Source organism: Capricornis sumatraensis, chromosome 4 (assembly GCF_032405125.1).
Source record: "Capricornis sumatraensis isolate serow.1 chromosome 4, serow.2, whole genome shotgun sequence".
Lineage (NCBI taxonomy): Eukaryota > Metazoa > Chordata > Mammalia > Artiodactyla > Bovidae > Capricornis > Capricornis sumatraensis.
The window spans coordinates 12,034,838-12,050,809 of NC_091072.1; the positions used below are offsets into that span (position 1 = coordinate 12,034,838).

General features: G+C 47.0%; 2 protein-coding genes across 5 annotated transcripts in view; both read left to right on the forward strand.

Annotated features, from left to right (window-relative positions):
- The window catches only part of NSD3 (nuclear receptor binding SET domain protein 3), a 97,569-nt gene extending 92,837 nt beyond the window's left edge, over positions 1 to 4,732 (forward strand). Inside the window, exons 20-24 of the mRNA XM_068970893.1 lie at positions 119 to 235; positions 1,751 to 1,892; positions 2,891 to 2,997; positions 3,618 to 3,822; positions 4,150 to 4,732. Of these exons, the coding sequence (XP_068826994.1) occupies positions 119 to 235; positions 1,751 to 1,892; positions 2,891 to 2,997; positions 3,618 to 3,822; positions 4,150 to 4,391 (813 nt within the window). The 3' untranslated portion in view covers positions 4,392 to 4,732. The remainder of the gene's footprint in view (positions 1 to 118; positions 236 to 1,750; positions 1,893 to 2,890; positions 2,998 to 3,617; positions 3,823 to 4,149) is intronic.
- Positions 4,733 to 10,675: 5,943 nt separating this feature from the next.
- PLPP5 (phospholipid phosphatase 5) lies at positions 10,676 to 15,442 on the forward strand. 4 transcript variants are annotated; one of them, XM_068970895.1, is made up of 7 exons: positions 10,676 to 10,897; positions 11,037 to 11,181; positions 11,475 to 11,565; positions 11,946 to 12,009; positions 12,490 to 12,614; positions 13,247 to 13,417; positions 14,311 to 15,442. In XM_068970895.1, exons 1-7 carry the CDS (start codon positions 10,821 to 10,823, stop codon positions 14,472 to 14,474), a joined length of 837 nt encoding a protein of 278 aa, XP_068826996.1. In that variant the 5' UTR covers positions 10,676 to 10,820; the 3' UTR covers positions 14,475 to 15,442. The 4 variants fall into 4 exon arrangements, with proteins under 4 accessions (XP_068826996.1, XP_068826997.1, XP_068826998.1 ...); XM_068970896.1 differs by having other exon boundaries at positions 11,037 to 11,145; XM_068970897.1 differs by having other exon boundaries at positions 11,037 to 11,145; positions 11,529 to 11,565.
- The last annotated feature ends 530 nt before the right edge of the window (positions 15,443 to 15,972 follow it).

Here is a 15,972-nt window from a genome sequence, read left to right on the forward strand (position 1 = left end):
TCTGCTCTTTCCAGGACGGTTTTGGGTTAATTCTCCTGGGTTACACATGTGGTGTTTGGGAATGCTTTCTAACACAATACACTAATTGGTCCTCTGCATGTTGCATGCTCCTCTGCAGGGTGAATTTGTAAATGAATATGTCGGCGAATTAATTGATGAGGAAGAATGCAGATTGCGAATCAAGCGAGCCCACGAGAACAGTGTAACTAATTTTTATATGTTAACTGTTACCAAGGTAAAATTGCTTTTTTTTTTGGTAAGAACAAAGGATTTTTTTGGTTTAGTCTCATAGTCTTAGGTTGAATTCAGTTTCCTTCCTCTAATTCAGTTTCATTTCAAGCAAAGCATAATGGTCTGCAGTAGCCAGTATGCGTCCCACTGTAGTATGCTCATTTTACCAGAATACAAACGTGAGGGATTGTTGCACGTCACGTGACACAGCGCCATGCGTGAGAAGGTTACCAGCAACAAGGTTAACACACCCGGGTTTGAGCCTTAGCTCTTAGTCACTGGAAGACCTGGTCCTCAGTTTGTTTATCACCAAGGGAGAGAGTCATCTCTGTGATTCTAAGTTACAAACCACCAGGAGAGTTCTGCTTTAGCAAAAAAAATCCTAACTGTAAATCATTCTGTATGTTTAGATTTTTTTTTTAATAAGTCAGAAAAAATGAATGCTGTCAAAAGAAAAGAGAAAGTAAAACTTCTGATTCAATACATGCAACTGTGGGTGTTACTTGAAGCACATTCACCGTGAAACCTACTTTATTGAATTTCTCCAACAGTCCTCTGATTTATAGGTGACGAGAAACTCAGGCCAGCCATGAGAAATGATGTGTTGAATATCTTGTTACAGCTTAACGAAGAACCAGGACTAGTACCTGTGTTTCCTATGTTCCAGGCTCTCTCTAAAACTGAATCAGAATAGCATTAAAAGAACTAGAAATCATTGAAGAGTATTAGTTTAACTGTTATGTCACTCAAAGTTTTACCACTTTCACGAACAGATAATGTATAAACGTAAAATGCCATTTATTCATGGCTGCCGACTGTCCCCTTAACACCCAGCCCCACTGCCAGTGACCCCTGCAGCCATCCAGACAACACTGTGGGAGCTGTGTCCTCCAGGGCCTTTCCGGATTATCAGAGTGTAAATTCAGGGAGCCAAAATGTTGGGCTTCTTGTGATACCTTGAACTTTCCTATAAGTAAATGTAAATGACAAAGATTATATCCCAGACTCTAGCGTTTCCATCAGCCAAATCTCCCAAGTGTTCGCGCAGAGAAGTGTCTCTCTTCTCTTCCCTCTCTCTTTGTAGCCTAAGTTCTCATCCACCTGTGCCCCTGGCCCCCAGCTCTGCTTCTCGCTCAGAGCAGAGATGGCAGCAAACCAGCATCATCCCCGTCTCAATTAACATCCGAATTGAGCACGCTCTGCTCAGAAAATACCTTTCCTTCAGCGCCACGGCCAGCTGACATTCTAAGTGGTGTTATCTGCAGTCTGTTCCTAGAAGCAAACTTTAAAAGAACCCAGACTTCACATTGTCTTACTTGCTCTGACTTGGTCTCCATGTAGAGAAGAGGACTCAGTCAGTCGTCCAGGAGCACATCTGTGAAGCTGTAGGTGGTCAGGCCTCAGCTGGTGGTGCTCGGCGCTGCCCTGGGGCGCTTGCCTGAGCTGGGGGTTTCTCCTACACGCTGATGCTCAGTATTATGTCAAAGGAGCTCTCTCTTCCTTTCTTTTCTTTCTGAAGGACCGTATCATTGATGCTGGCCCAAAGGGAAATTATTCTCGCTTTATGAACCACAGTTGTAATCCAAACTGTGAAACCCAGAAGTGGACTGTGAATGGAGACGTTCGCGTTGGGCTTTTTGCTCTTTGTGACATTCCTGCAGGTAAAAGGAACTTAAGTTGCTCCCTCTCCCAGGACACTCTTCAAGTTTCGAACCTCACATATTTATTCAAATAAGATAAAGAGCTGTGTTTAGAATTATGTGTCATTAAGAAGTAAAACTCTATATCCTGCAAAAGGGAGATTAGTAGAAGCAAATTCATTCTCCAAATGATTGCTGTCTGTGTAATGCAAGCAGATGTTTAAACTTTTGTTTTCTTTTTCTTTTTTAAAGTAATGAGCCTGCATTAACATCAGCTGGTTTCTTGGGTTGTTGTGGGAGCTTTCTTGTTTTGGTTTTTAGTTTGAAAGAGCATTCTGTTCCAAATTAGACATAAAAAGCTTTTTGAAGCAGTCACTGCTTTTATTTTTCCTTGCCCATCCACCATCATAGCAGCAGAACTTAATTTCTCCTTTGTTAGAAAAATGGGTGGGAAGGGAAGTGCCATAACTGAAAGGGATTTAAAGTGTGTTTCTAGCACTCACTGTGGATTGCTGAGGCCCAGCCAAAGGAAGCTTGGACCTCCTAGTTTGAATCCCTGGGTCTTCGGGTTTGTATAGTAAACCTGCATTTTGAAATCTTTTTCTGATCATAATGTAAGACATTAGCTACTGAACATGGTATGGTTGTGATAATTCCACGGTCATATTGTTCACTCGGACACTAAGTGTGAATTAGTTTTAGAAAAGGAGGCCTGAACTAGAGCCCGTTTTCCTTGAGCACAGATTTCAGATTCTCAGTCTCCCTTTCATAGTGTTTGACCACTTCGGTGAAAAGGCTGTGATGGCCTTTGCAGAATATTTCTTTTTGCTTTAATCACTGGTGGATGGCGATGTCTTCCTCTAGGTTTTGTTTGTTTGTTTGTTTTCCCTTTCCCCATCACTGTGTTCATGTGGGACCTGTCAGAATCCTGTCTCTCTTTTCAGTGTGAGGGTGTGTCTTTGACAGCTTCTCTCTTCCCTGGGACTTGAGTATGAATGGTTCTCTCTCTTGTGGCCTAGGGATGGAGCTAACATTTAATTACAACCTGGACTGTCTGGGCAACGGCAGGACGGAGTGCCACTGCGGGGCAGACAACTGCAGCGGCTTCCTGGGCGTGCGACCGAAGGTCAGTGGTGGGGAGGGCGCTGTTGGAGAGCTGTCAGGAAGAATGGGCCAGATGGTTTAACTGTCAGGTTCTGAACATGTTTGTATTTCTGATTGAATTGGAAGTTAGCAGACTCCTTTTCAAAAACATTAAAAAAAAAAAAATTCACCTTACCCTAAAAGCCACCCAATTACACACTTTAAATTGGTGGATTTTATGGTTTGTGAATGATATCTCACTGTCTTTGCAATTTTGAAAAAAAAGCACCTTTTCAAAAGTCAGTGAAAATGAAGCATAGTTTTGAAATAGAGCAGTGTCCTTCTTTTTCTAGTTTGGCTGCACCAGCTGTTTGTTGCAGCACGTGGGCTCTTCTAGTTGAAACATGTTGACTCTACTCCCTGACCAGGGATCAAACCCAGGCCCCCTGCAGTAGGCGCACAGAGCCTTATCCACTGGACCACCAGGGAAGTCCCAGTGAAGCCTTGTTTTTCTTTCATTCCTGTTACGGGACAAGCCCTTCTGGAGTTTTATCTAACTGGACAACAGATGGATTTAAGTGAACCTGAGGTTGTAGGATTTTCCTTTTCCGTAACGCTTCATGCACTGTGATCATTAAAACCATGATCCCTCTTTCCCGCCAGTCGGCATGTGCCTCCACAGCTGAAGAAAAGGCCAAAAATGCTAAGCTAAAGCCGAAGCGACGAAAAATCAAAACCGAGCCCAAGCAGCTGCATGAGGATTTCTGTTTCCAGTGTGGGGACGGCGGGGAGCTGGTCATGTGCGACAGGAAGGACTGCCCCAAAGCCTACCACCTGCTCTGCCTTAACCTGCCGCAGCCGCCCTACGGTGAGCGCCCCCACGGGCCGTGCAGTGGGCAGCAGAGAGGACAAGTGGCTGGAGCAAGCAGCTCTCGGTGTGCAGGGGGACGCCCATGGGCAGCAGGGCTGGGGTCTTATGTTCCCTGAGGTGAGCAGCTGGCCCCTGTGGTGTGGAGTTGGGGGCAGAGCTCACAGCCATGCTGCCAGGACCACGCAGACCTCTCGTGGGCTGAGGCCTGGAGCTGTGGTCAGCCAGACGCAGCCTCCAGCTGGAGAGGCAGGTGGGAGGCTGGGTGTCTGGCGGGCAGTGGACCCGGGCACTCACTGGGTTCCGTCCTTCTTCCCGCCTCCCCAGGAAAGTGGGAGTGCCCCTGGCACCAGTGCGACGAGTGCAGCGCTGCGGCCATCGCCTTCTGCGAGTTCTGCCCCCGGTCCTTCTGTAAAGATCACGAGAAGGGAGCGCTGGTGCCCTCCACCCTGGAAGGCCGGCTCTGCTGCTCAGAGCACGACCCCGCATCCCCCGTGTCCCCCGAGTACTGGAGCAAGATCAAGTGTAAACTGGAATCACAGGATCACGGAGAGGAAGTCAGAGAGTAAACGGGCGGGGAAAATGTCCTTCTTTTTATTTAAAGGAAAAAAAAGGAAAAGAAAAAAGAAGAGGACGCGTCAGTGCAAGAAGAGACCGCTGTGACGCGGGCAGCCTTGGCCAGCGGCACCGCCTCGCAAAAGCAGGAGTGGGGAGCCGGTCCACAGGCCGAAGCCGGTGGTGGGCTCTGGTGTTTTCAGTTCTGTCGGTTTGGGAATTCCTTTGTGGAGGGTTAGATTCACTTGGTCTTTTCTTGCCTTTTAGTGTGCTTCAGAGCCTTTGCAGCTGGGAAAAAAGAGCTGTCTTTGCTTTTTAAAATAAGAACAGAGAGAAAAGAAAGTTTTTTGTTAATGAGATAAATTTTAAGTCTAGGATGTGTTCTGTGGGTGTACAAAACAAAAGGAGTCATCATTCCTTTATTTATTTTCATTTTTTAAGATTCTGAGACACGTAGTTCAGATAGTCTGATCAGTATATGTGTGTACATGTGTGTTTTAAGTAGGAATTGCAGAAAGCCCTCTAGAAAAGGGTCTGGCGGTGTCACAGGCCCCTCTCCCAGGCAGAAGGGCGGCCGGCTTCGCTTTCCCTTCCAGGTTCCCTCATGGTCTTTGAGACGGCTCTGTGGGAGGACTGAACCTGGCCTCTTGAAAACAAAAGCCCTCAGTGGATATTACCTCTGTGGTCTTACACTCGGCGGGCTTTCTGATATGACTTTACCTAGATAGGTATGTAATGTGGTTGCTGGTTCTTCCTTCTGGAGGAAACTAGAAGCGGATGGCCTCACCGAGTCTGAAATGTTCTCCGATGATAATGGGTATTTTGGTGAAGTGCATTTATGTGGGAAGTGAATGCAGTGTTTGAATGGACATCCCTATTGTCCTGGGGTACTGGTAAAGGCAGCTAAAGGCAGACGAGGGGCACGGACCCAAAGTCGGCTCAGAGGAGCCCCCTTTTCTGTCCAGTGTGCTGACCCTGGTCTGGCTTGGAGAGAATGTTGGGTGTTTCATTTTCCGTCTCCCAGTCAGACATCCCCTTTATCAGCTGGCCACTCAGTTTCCTCATGGAAACTACACAGATGAATTTGAATTTGTGTGATTTGAGTAGCTCTTTCCGTTTAACTCCACATTTGAGGGTGAAAGGGGTCAGGGCATTCGCCAAGTTACCTGTCAGTTATCCAGTGCTTAGACTTGCCCCCACCGGGGAAGGGAAGCACTTGCACAGGGGAGGGAGGTAAGGGCCCCACACACACACTTCCCCGCAGGAAGCACTTAGGGAGAACTCCCGAGAAAACAGCACTGGCGAGAATAGACACTCGTGAAGCGGACTGTCTGCCCACACAGCTCCCTTGCTTGCAGTGCTTAGGAATATGTCTACTCCAGGATTCCCTGTATGGATCCATTAGTCCTGTCAGACCTTGTTGTAACACTGTACTAAGTAGAAGTCTAGGGTTAGCTTGAATGAACATTCACTTTCTCTGTGAATTTTGACTGCTTACAATTGCCTGTACCTGGCAGCATTTATTTTCCCTTCCAAAGCACCCAGTGACCTTACCCAAAGGCTGGGAAGACAGATGCTCCACAACATTCCTTCAGTTGTGCTGTGTGTTCCCTTTTTTCTTATCAATCTAGAGCACTTCTCTGGAAAAAAGAAAAAAAAAGTCTGTTTTGTGCCTATTTTTTTTTGTATGTATATGTGCAATTATACTGGATTTTTTTGTTTAAAAAAACAAAAACAAAACAACAAAAAAACAAACACTACAATTCCTTTACTTAAGCTCCTAAACTGCCATTCGCGTGATTCCAGCAAATAATTTTGAGGTAACTTACTGAGGCTCCAGTAATTCTATTGATTAGATACGGTCTCAAAAGAAAGAGCAAGATAGAAGACGCTACACGTGTTACCAAATTCGACTGCCGCCAGTCACATGAGTTACAGCTCACCGAAACACTAACCTTGGCTCTTGAGCAACTGTAGAGTTTGATGTCCTTTTAAAAAAATAACTTAAGAAAATCTATGTTTTATCATACTAAAACTTTATTTTATATATGTATATGATAAACGTTTGCTTTTCTAAACTTACTAACATGAAGGAGTTCCTTTAATATTTGAACTGTAACTCGCGTTGAATCAGTATCCAACATGAAATCTTCTTGCTTTGTTTTGGACTTAGTGCTATTTACTATCTGACTTTTATATGGTAAGCCAGGGTATATCCTGTATGCTACAAACACCTTAGGGTTAAGTGTTTTTATGCAGCTTCTGCATTGTGTCACATTTTGTTTGTGTATCTGTAACAGAGCTCTGCTGAGAGTTTTCTGATTTGGGGTGGGGGACAACGGGGTGGGTAGGTGGGGCGGGAGGGGGTGACTAACAGGATTGTTCTGCCATTTCAGAAATCAGGGTGGAAAGCAAAATCGCTGACCGCAGCTCTGGAGTCCCTGTCCAGGAGTGTCCTCTAGCAGTCTCAGAAGTTTCAGTCCTGCCAGTGCCAAGGAGCTCTACTCACACCTTGTGGTGTCACAAGTTTACGTATTTTAAAGGTGCAGGCTGTGGAAGCAGGCGAAAGAGTAAGTCACGCTTTCTGTTTGCGAAGTATCCATCCATGCAGCGTGCATAGTATCCGAGCAGTGTGCTTGCCTGGGGTTCGCCATGAAACACTGCGACAGACGCGTTGCTTACTCACAGCCGGAAGTTGTTATTTGATTTGCTAACTGAAATCGAGCTGTAGTCAGACCATAAATGGCTGGTTTTTACTTCTTATCCAAAAATGAAATAACATCAAGCAGCATGGGATAACGGTCGTATTTGTTTTGAACCTTATGTTGGTTCAGAGAAAAAGTGAATGTTAAGGTTTTTGATAATCAGCAGAACACTTCAGAAACTGGGTCTGTAACAATTAGAGGTGAGATTCCAGACCTTCCAGGCCCTGGTGGGCTTGAGGAGCTGCCTGTCGCTTTTAGGGGGTTGGGCGGGGTGGGCTGCATTCCTGGAAGGTGGAAGCAGCTGGAGGAAGTGAGTCACTTCTTGACTGTCTAATCAAGGCTACAGTTAGGAGTGAGGTGGGTTTTATTTTCATTTCTCTTTCTAACATGTTCCCACCCTATCCTAATTCTCAAAAAAGCTCTTGCCTAAGCTATAAAATAGGCTGACTTTTAGAATCATTGAAACTTGGAGATTTCTGTGTGTTCGAGTCAGAAACACATCTAAAGACTAAAAACATAAAACAGGGAAGGAGGAAGGCTGCTCCCTGCTGCCATTTCCACAAAGTATTTGGAAGCAGGCCTGGGAAGAATGCTGTGACGCCCACAACCTCGAGATAATCACATAAAGGACTCTCAGACAGGGCGGCAATTGGATACCTTTCTTTCCTGATTGTGAATCAGTTTCCTTACTTCATAGTAGCTTGTTGTGTGGTGTGTTCCAGACAGGGTCCAGCCCAGATCTGCAGTTTGGAAGCAGACAGGACAGCCGTGTGGAGCGCAGGCTCTGGACTCCCGGGGATTTGTTGCTTGTCTCTCATTTCATTTTAAAACAGAAAGCTCTTCTTTAGCATTCACCTTAAAGTTAAGATGCTCTCGCACACCATGTCCCATTAGGATGAGAAAATTCGTCACCATGGCGTGCTGACAGCTTGGGAAGCTCACACCAGTTGTTTTTCTGCAGGAGGGACAGCACAAAGGGACAGGGGAAGTTGCTCAATTGACGAGCAGTGCAAATTAGACTTGAATTACTTAAAAAGCTGGTGTGTCTAGATCCCTCAAGTCGGAGCTGCAGCAGCAGCAGACAGGAAGTGATCACTCGGAACAACTTCCTTTAGCCTCAGGCCATCTAGACTTGGGCTTCCCTGGTGGCTCAGCTGGTGAAGAGTCTACCTGCGATGCAGGAGACCCTTGTCCAATTCCTGGGTCAGGAAGGTCCCCTGAAGAAGGATAGGCTACCCACTCCAGTATTTTTGGGCTTCCCTGGTGGCTCAGCTGGTTAACAATCCTCCTGCAATGCTGGGGACCTGGGTTCGATCCCTGGGTTGGGAAGATCCCCTGGAGAAGTGAAAGGCTACCCACTCCAGTATTCTGGCCTGGAGATTTCCATGGACTGTACAGTCCATCGGGTCACAAAGAGTTGGACAGGACTGAGTGACTTTTTCGTTCTTTCACCGAGACTTGGTCTCTGGTTATTTGTAAACAGAGAGTGGAACTCACTTCCATTTCCAGATAGGCTCGGGAATTGACTTAGACAGCTTTGCCATGTACTGACATATACGAAAGAGTTGGAAATTTGTATATACTGAAATCTACCAATGTTTATCTGGGGTGGGGGACTGGGAGAAACGGGGTTACAGTAGGGTGAGGGAGGGGAATTATAATGTTTACCACAGGTACGAAGTAGTCACTTTAACATTGAGACCTCTGCCTCATTGAATTCAGGTTTTTTAAGTACTTGAAACTCCTCAGATTCTCCTTGTTTTACAGTTATTTTTAAATTTATGAAGTAGAAAGCATTGTTTTGTACACTGTTTTGTCTCTTACCCTCTTGAACTTGGATTAGAGGTGAAGTTCTGCACATGGGAGCGTCCATAGTAGGTCTCTCAGATTCAGTGCACGTAGTCGGGGAAGAGACTCCTGCATGAAATACCAGCAGCATTTACATGAGTATTTCCTGCGTATGTTCTTTACTTTGTTATTTTGTCAACCCTATCCCCACACACCTCTTCTTTCCTTTTAATAGATGCCTGTGTAGGGAATAAAAAAAACTTTGCACTTACGTTACACTCCTGAAATGCCGGGTGTGACCTGTGTGTTTCAAACCCATTTCCGTTCTTTCTCCAGTCAGTCCATGGCTTAAGTGACAAGTTCAGGTGCATGTGGCATGTTTGTACGAAGGGAGAGTAGGTAGAGAAATACCTGTCCTTCAGGAGCATCTCAAAGTCATTAGCGTGTAAGAGAAAGGGAAAATAGTTGCCAAAGTCCTTTATTCAGTCCTTCGTCTTCTCGTGTGACATCACTGCATCTGCTAATTGGCAAGAAAGCACCCTCGGGTTCCCCTTCCCCAGCCGCCAGACTTCTGATGTGTGCACACTGCTGTCAGTATCCATCAGATGACCTAGATGAGGGGTGTATATGGTGTAACTCTTGTCAGTTTAGAAGTGGACTGGATGAAATGTCCTTTTCCTTCATTGTCACTAACATTGCTCTTTATCTCATTCGTGCTGTCACATGCCCTCCATGTTAAACAAGAAAATCCTATCGCCACTGATAACTAAGATGCTAAATGATGATTGCAACTGGCTAATAATAAGGTTCTTTTTATATATAAGGGTGTGTGCATAATTGGAATTGACATGAGAAATCCATTTGTATCCACTTGTGATATTGCACAACAACCACAGATACCTACAGATTCTGTTTTCATTTCCTCGTGATCTTTATCTATGATAATGACCTTTGTAGATTGGTTATTTCTGTACTTTGTTTATCTGTAATAAACTTTGTAGATCCTGTGAGATGTTATTTTGCCTAAATCACTTGAGACTTGAGTCTTTAATAACAAAGCATCAATATTCACTAAAAGTCAATCTCTTTTATTAGAGTTTCTGTGACTTGGCTAGAAGCTCCTGATACTAAGGATTAGTGTTCATCTTCCCTGGGGGGTGTTCCACTAGGGCATTACTGAATAATGACTTGATGTTGCCACATAGACTTCAAGATATATGATATTTTGGGGATTTTGTTGATTGGCCCATGTTTTATTGCATAGTGTGAAACGTTTAAAGCTTGGTTAACCTGTATATAGATAGGTTATTGTTGACTAGTTACAGTGTATTAGGATTGCCTGTAATATTTAAGCTTCTTACTACTGTGTGTGCTGGTAGGAACATATAATTTTTGTACATTCTGTTTACTGAGATGTTACCTTTTTTATTTTACAAATACTTTGGGATTCAATTTTTTTTTTTTTTTGCTTCCGTGAGGATTAATTTGGAAAGATTTTTAATGACATTCCACTGATTTCCGATTTTGCTTGAGATTGACTTCAATAAATTGTCCTGTATGTTCCAAAATTAAATATATGGACTTGTTCATTGCCCGTAACTTCTTGCTACAACTCAGTGGCCAACAGGCCACCCTGGGCGGGAGGGGGCCAGAGCGGGGTTGGAAGACCTCGTGCATCTAACCCGCCGGTGGGCCCCGCAGCCCGAGGTCTAGCGGAGCCGCGGAAAACTCGGACCTAACAACGCAACAACACAAAACGCGCAGTTTGCGCGCTTCCCGGGAGCGAAGGCCAAGTGAGTACAAAGCGTCGGGGCAGGCGTGGGAGGGCGGAGACCGACCCCTCCCTCCGTCCGGCCCCGCCCCACCATCTGCCCACCCCCACGTGATACCCCGCCCTTCTTGACGCCCCGCCCCGGCGCCACCACGTCAGCCTTGAGCGCGCACCGGGCGATGGGCAAGGGGAAGGCGGCGGCGACGGCCCTCGCGGCCGAGGTGGGCGTGCGACTTGCACTGTTCGCGGCCTTCCTGTAAGGACTTGAGCTCTGGCCCCCTCCCCGACCCCGGTCCTGGGCCCTCAGCCCCCCACCCTCCTTTCCGAGACCCGGCCGGGTTCCGCGCACGCTTTCCGGAAGCCGCCGACGCTCCGCTTCTTTGTGTCCCCTTCAGGGTGACGGAGCTGCTGCCGCCCTTCCAGAGGCTCATCCAGCCTGAAGAGATGTGGCTTTACCGGAATCCGTACGTGGAGGCAGAGTATCTCCCCACCAAGCCGATGTTTGTGCGTGGAGGACCAGCCTGCCTTCAGACCGTGCTTGTCAGGGCGTTGGGCGGTCATCCCGACTCCGCGGCAACATTTATGGGGAGTTCGCTGCTAGACAGGGCTTCGCCTCGCCGTGCTTCTCGGTGTCCCTCCGTTTGGGCTCGGGAGACACGTGCTGGGGGGCAGTGCTCAGGGCGGCCAGGGGAGCTCGGGCCGCGGACCCTGGACGCCGCACCTGCAGGGGGCAGTTCAGGTCTGGGGTGTGACTTCTGCTGTCACTCCGCCCCTCTTGCTGTCGGAGGATTCTGTTCTCTTTCGTGTGCTCAGCTCTGCTCTGTCCCGTGCAGGTCATCGCCTTCCTCGCCCCGCTGGCTCCAGTCCTCCTGGCCAGGTGTCTCAAGGCGGCGGATGCAGCTGACAGCCGGCAAGCCTGCCTGGGTAAGATTGCTCCCCTCCCTCGGCCGTCGGGTCCACTCCCCATGGAGCTGGTGCCCTCAGTGTGTGGAGGCCACGTGTTCCGAGTCCCTAAGGTGACTCTTGTCTCCCCTCTACCCCACTTTTTACCTGTGAGCTGTGGGTCACCTCCCAGGTACACCTGTACGCACAGGAGTGTGCGCACCTGCGGCGCATCCTCAGTCTAGGCCAGAAGTCCTCCCTGTGGCACCGCAGTGGCCACCAAGGCCCGCGTTCCTTTTATGCTCCAGTCTGACTGGAGGCCGACCACTCTGCTGTCCCAGGAGACGCTGTCCCCTGTGGCTGTGCTGAATGAGACAGGGACCTCCGCAGACCCACTGACAGTGAGTTTCTTTGCTTTGCAGCGGCCAGCCTGGCCCTGGCCCTGAATGGCATCTTCACCAACACAATCAAACTGATAGTGGGGAGGTGAGTGCCCGAGCTTCCACCTGCCGTCTCAGCCCTCCCTGGTCAGGAGAGCGGGGTCACGCAGCCCCAGCCCTAGCCCTATCTTCCCGAGCCTCTCCTCTCTTAACGCTTCCTCTCTTCCCTCTGCCTTGGTGCCCGGCTGACTCAGGGTCTTTTCTGCCCAGAACAGCACATTTCCCAGTGCCACAGAGTCAGTGTCCTCCAGAGCACCCTGAGGAAGCTGCAGCATGACTGGATCTTTCCCCCAACAAGTAATTACTCGCTGCAGCAGCCTTTTTTTTTTTTTTTTTCTGATTTAAATACTAACCTTGGAGAAATAAAACTTTTCTCTTAGTGGTGACTATCCAGTCAAATTTCACTATTTTGCCTGGGATGCTATTTGAGTGACAGTTGATAGGTTAATTGATATCTAACACAACCCAAGAACAATTTCTGGAGTTGTAAATGATCCACGTTCAGACCTGGCCATATTTCTTCCAGGCCACGCCCAGACTTCTTCTACCGCTGCTTCCCGGATGGGCAAGCCCGTGGAGACCTGATGTGCACAGGAGACAAGGCCGTGGTGAATGAGGGCCGCAAGAGCTTCCCCAGTGGCCATTCTTCCTGTATGAATACCATGTGAACTCTACATCCCTGTTTTGTTTTTTTGAATTTAACCCAGGGGAACCTGTGAGGACGGGAACCTCTCATGCACTCTTGTTCTCGTATCTAGAAGTCAGAGAAGCCCCCCTTCTTTAATAACAAGCTTGAACCTCAAGTATTAAACGTTCAAGGACAGAGGAAGTACTTTCCCTTCATGAAATTTGAACATTTATTACTGTATTATCCTGCCTAAATCCTGCAATCTCGTGCTAGTCATAAAAATATTAACCAACCTTTATGGAAGAGTTACTAGTCTGGTGCTTCCAAAAGCATTTTAGATTCATGTCTCATTTGACAGCATATTAGCCCAATGAGATGGGATTCTGTTATTTCTATGATTCCCATTTATATACAAGGAAACGGAGGCACTGGGAAGTGAAGTCCCATCGATAGGATTCCAAAAACTCTCTTCCGGGTAAATGTCACTCACTTTGGGACATAATCCTTCATTTTCCCTTGTTTTCTCCTCCCTCATAACTGACAGTCTTGATCAGTGATCTACACCAGAAGCTACAAAAAGGACTAAGAACATGTTCATAACCGTGTCTTCTTTTCCTTTAAAAGACATATACTGAGAGGTTTTTCCCTCTTCTAGTTGCATTTGCCAGCCTAGGCTTCGCATCCTTCTACCTGGCTGGGAAGTTACACTGCTTCACACCACGAGGCCGAGGGAAATCTTGGAGATTCTGTTCCTTTCTGTTACCCCTACTCTTTGCAGCTGTAATCGCACTGTCCCGCACCTGTGACTACAAGCATCACTGGCAGGGTAAGCACCACAGGCGTCTAGGCCGTGGACCCTCCACGGTTCTCCCGTCATTTGTCCCCCTCACGTGGCATGGGACACACCCCCGGGTGTCTGCTGAGTGAACAGACAAGTGTGCAGAGGATGGTTTGGATCTAAACTGAGAGTGTGGTTTATTGCTACATGGAAAATGAGAAAGCACACTGTTATCTTTTAAACAGATTATCAGAGAGGGACATCCTAATTTTCTCATTACTTTGAAGCATCCTAAGTTCAGAAAAAACTCAAGAAATTTTTTACAACCAACCTCAAAGTCCAGTTTACTTACCTTAAAAATCAATTTCACTGTCAAGGTTTTTGTTCAGTAATGGAAGTAAAATTTAAGAAAACATAAAATTGTAATTAAACCAAAGAAATTTAAGTTGAATGATATAGTAAAACATCCAAATTACAGAGTATCTGCAGAGAAAGCCCAAAATTCAAAAAAAAAGCTGACAGTATTAGCAAGAGGCCCTTAAGAGCTGTTCTGAAGAATAAACTAAATTTTTGCAGAGAGAGGCAACTCCTGGAGAGTTTATGCCTTCTTCTAGAACCCTTTGAATGGTGATGAGGAGTTTGTCATAGTATTCAATGAATCTGTTATTCCTCCAAACTAAAAAAACTCAAAGCAGTGAACTCAGAAAATGCCTTGTTATACTTACCTAACTAAAGATGTGTTTTGATTTGGTGTTTAAGGGAACAGCTTGATAATGACAATACTGGAGCTATATGATAAAACTAAGAAAATCCCCCCAAACTGTAACCCTGGAATGTAGGGGTTTTGCAGGCTAAATGAGTAGCCTTGGAGGGTCAAGCTCCCTCCACCGGCAAGCATGACTTGTGAGTGAGGGAAGGCCGTCTCCTCTGTCTTCATTCAGACATCCTGGCTGGATCCACCATCGGCCTGACGTTCGCGTACAGCTGCTACAGGCAGTACTACCCTCCGCTGACGGACGCCGAGTGCCACAGGCCGCTGCCCCTCAGCCCTGCTCTTCCTGCTGCGCAGAAGCAGCCCCACAACCCGCAGCCTTTCTGTGTTTAGACACTGGGGCCGCCTCCCTGGAGAACAGGCCCATGGGACCTCCTCTCTCCCCACGCCCAGGACAAGAATATCTGACCTTTACCTCCTGAGGACAGGTGAGGACAGACGCCCACAGGCTGATGCAGTTTTGCCCCGGCGCACAGGAATGTCTCGAGAGGGGTCGAGGTCCTTTCTCACTGCTGTGCGCCATGCACAGTCCCCCAGCAGCTTAGAGTCTGGTCCACCAGACTGGTGTCCCAAGATCCAGTGTTTCCACATGTAACTTCAGTACGGCTCTTAGAAGGATTATGTCACAAAGAAGCATTTACCGTAGCCTCGCTTTATCCTAGACACTAGCATTGATTACCAAAACTTAATTTCCACTTTCCATAGCTCAGAATCTTAAAATCCAGGGCATGAGCAATTAAATTATTTTACTTCTGTTTACTTTCTCTGGCGGGACAATTCCACACCTGAAATGGGAAATGTCTGATTCTGGCTAATTGACCACTGTTGTGCTTATCCAAGTCCAGCTGAATAGCGCTGTCCCTTCTGAATTCTGTGAACATAAGTGATCTGATAATTTGTTGAATTACTGAGTAAACACAGTAAACAAGAAAATGGTCAGGAGCATCAATTCAGTACCGACAACGGATCCCGGTTCCTGCTGCACCTGTGCTGAACCGAGCTCAGGAGCCGCTCTACCTCCAGTCACGGCTGCAGACCTGTGCAAACACACCCACCCTGTCCACGTGGCTGAGGCAGGAGGGCGCTCAGAGACTTACCTGGAGGACAGATCAGCATCTCCTGTCCTGTCCCCAGTGGGCCTTGAGGAACAGTTACGGGACGTGGTCGGAACTGATGCACGGGACCTGAAACTACCCTTCTTTTTATGCTGACCATACTTTAATATGACCTTGTTTTGTGTATTTCTTTCTATAACATTTTCAGTGCACCTTTTTCCTTATGTAAATGCAATATGCAAATAAACTGGTGAATGTGGGCTTTGCACTTAAAGTTCCATTTGAGAACCGAAACATTTCAAAGTTAAACACTGGATTCCCCATCTAACATAAGTGACTCAACTGTCTCCAGCAGTGGCTGATGCTAATAATACCAAAGAGCTCTCAATATTTACCTTATAATCACCGTAACAGTCAAGGGGAAAAGAACCTGAATGTCAGTTCTTTGCCCAGTACTTTTTTTAAACTTGTTTTAGTAACACAGAACGGAGAAGGCAATGGCACCCCATTCCAGTACTCTTGCCTGGAAAATCCCATGGACAGAGGAGCCTGGAAGGCTGCAGTCCATGGGGTCGCTGAGGGTCGGACACAACTGAGCTACTTCACTTTCACGCATTGGAGAAGGAAATGGCAACCCACTCCAGTGTTCTTGCCTGGAGAATCCCAGGTACGGGGAAGCCTGGTGGGCTGCCGTCTATGGGGTCGCACAGAGTCGGACACGACTGAAGCAACTTAGCAGCAGTAACACAGAAGGGAGGAGAAAATGGTTATTGTAC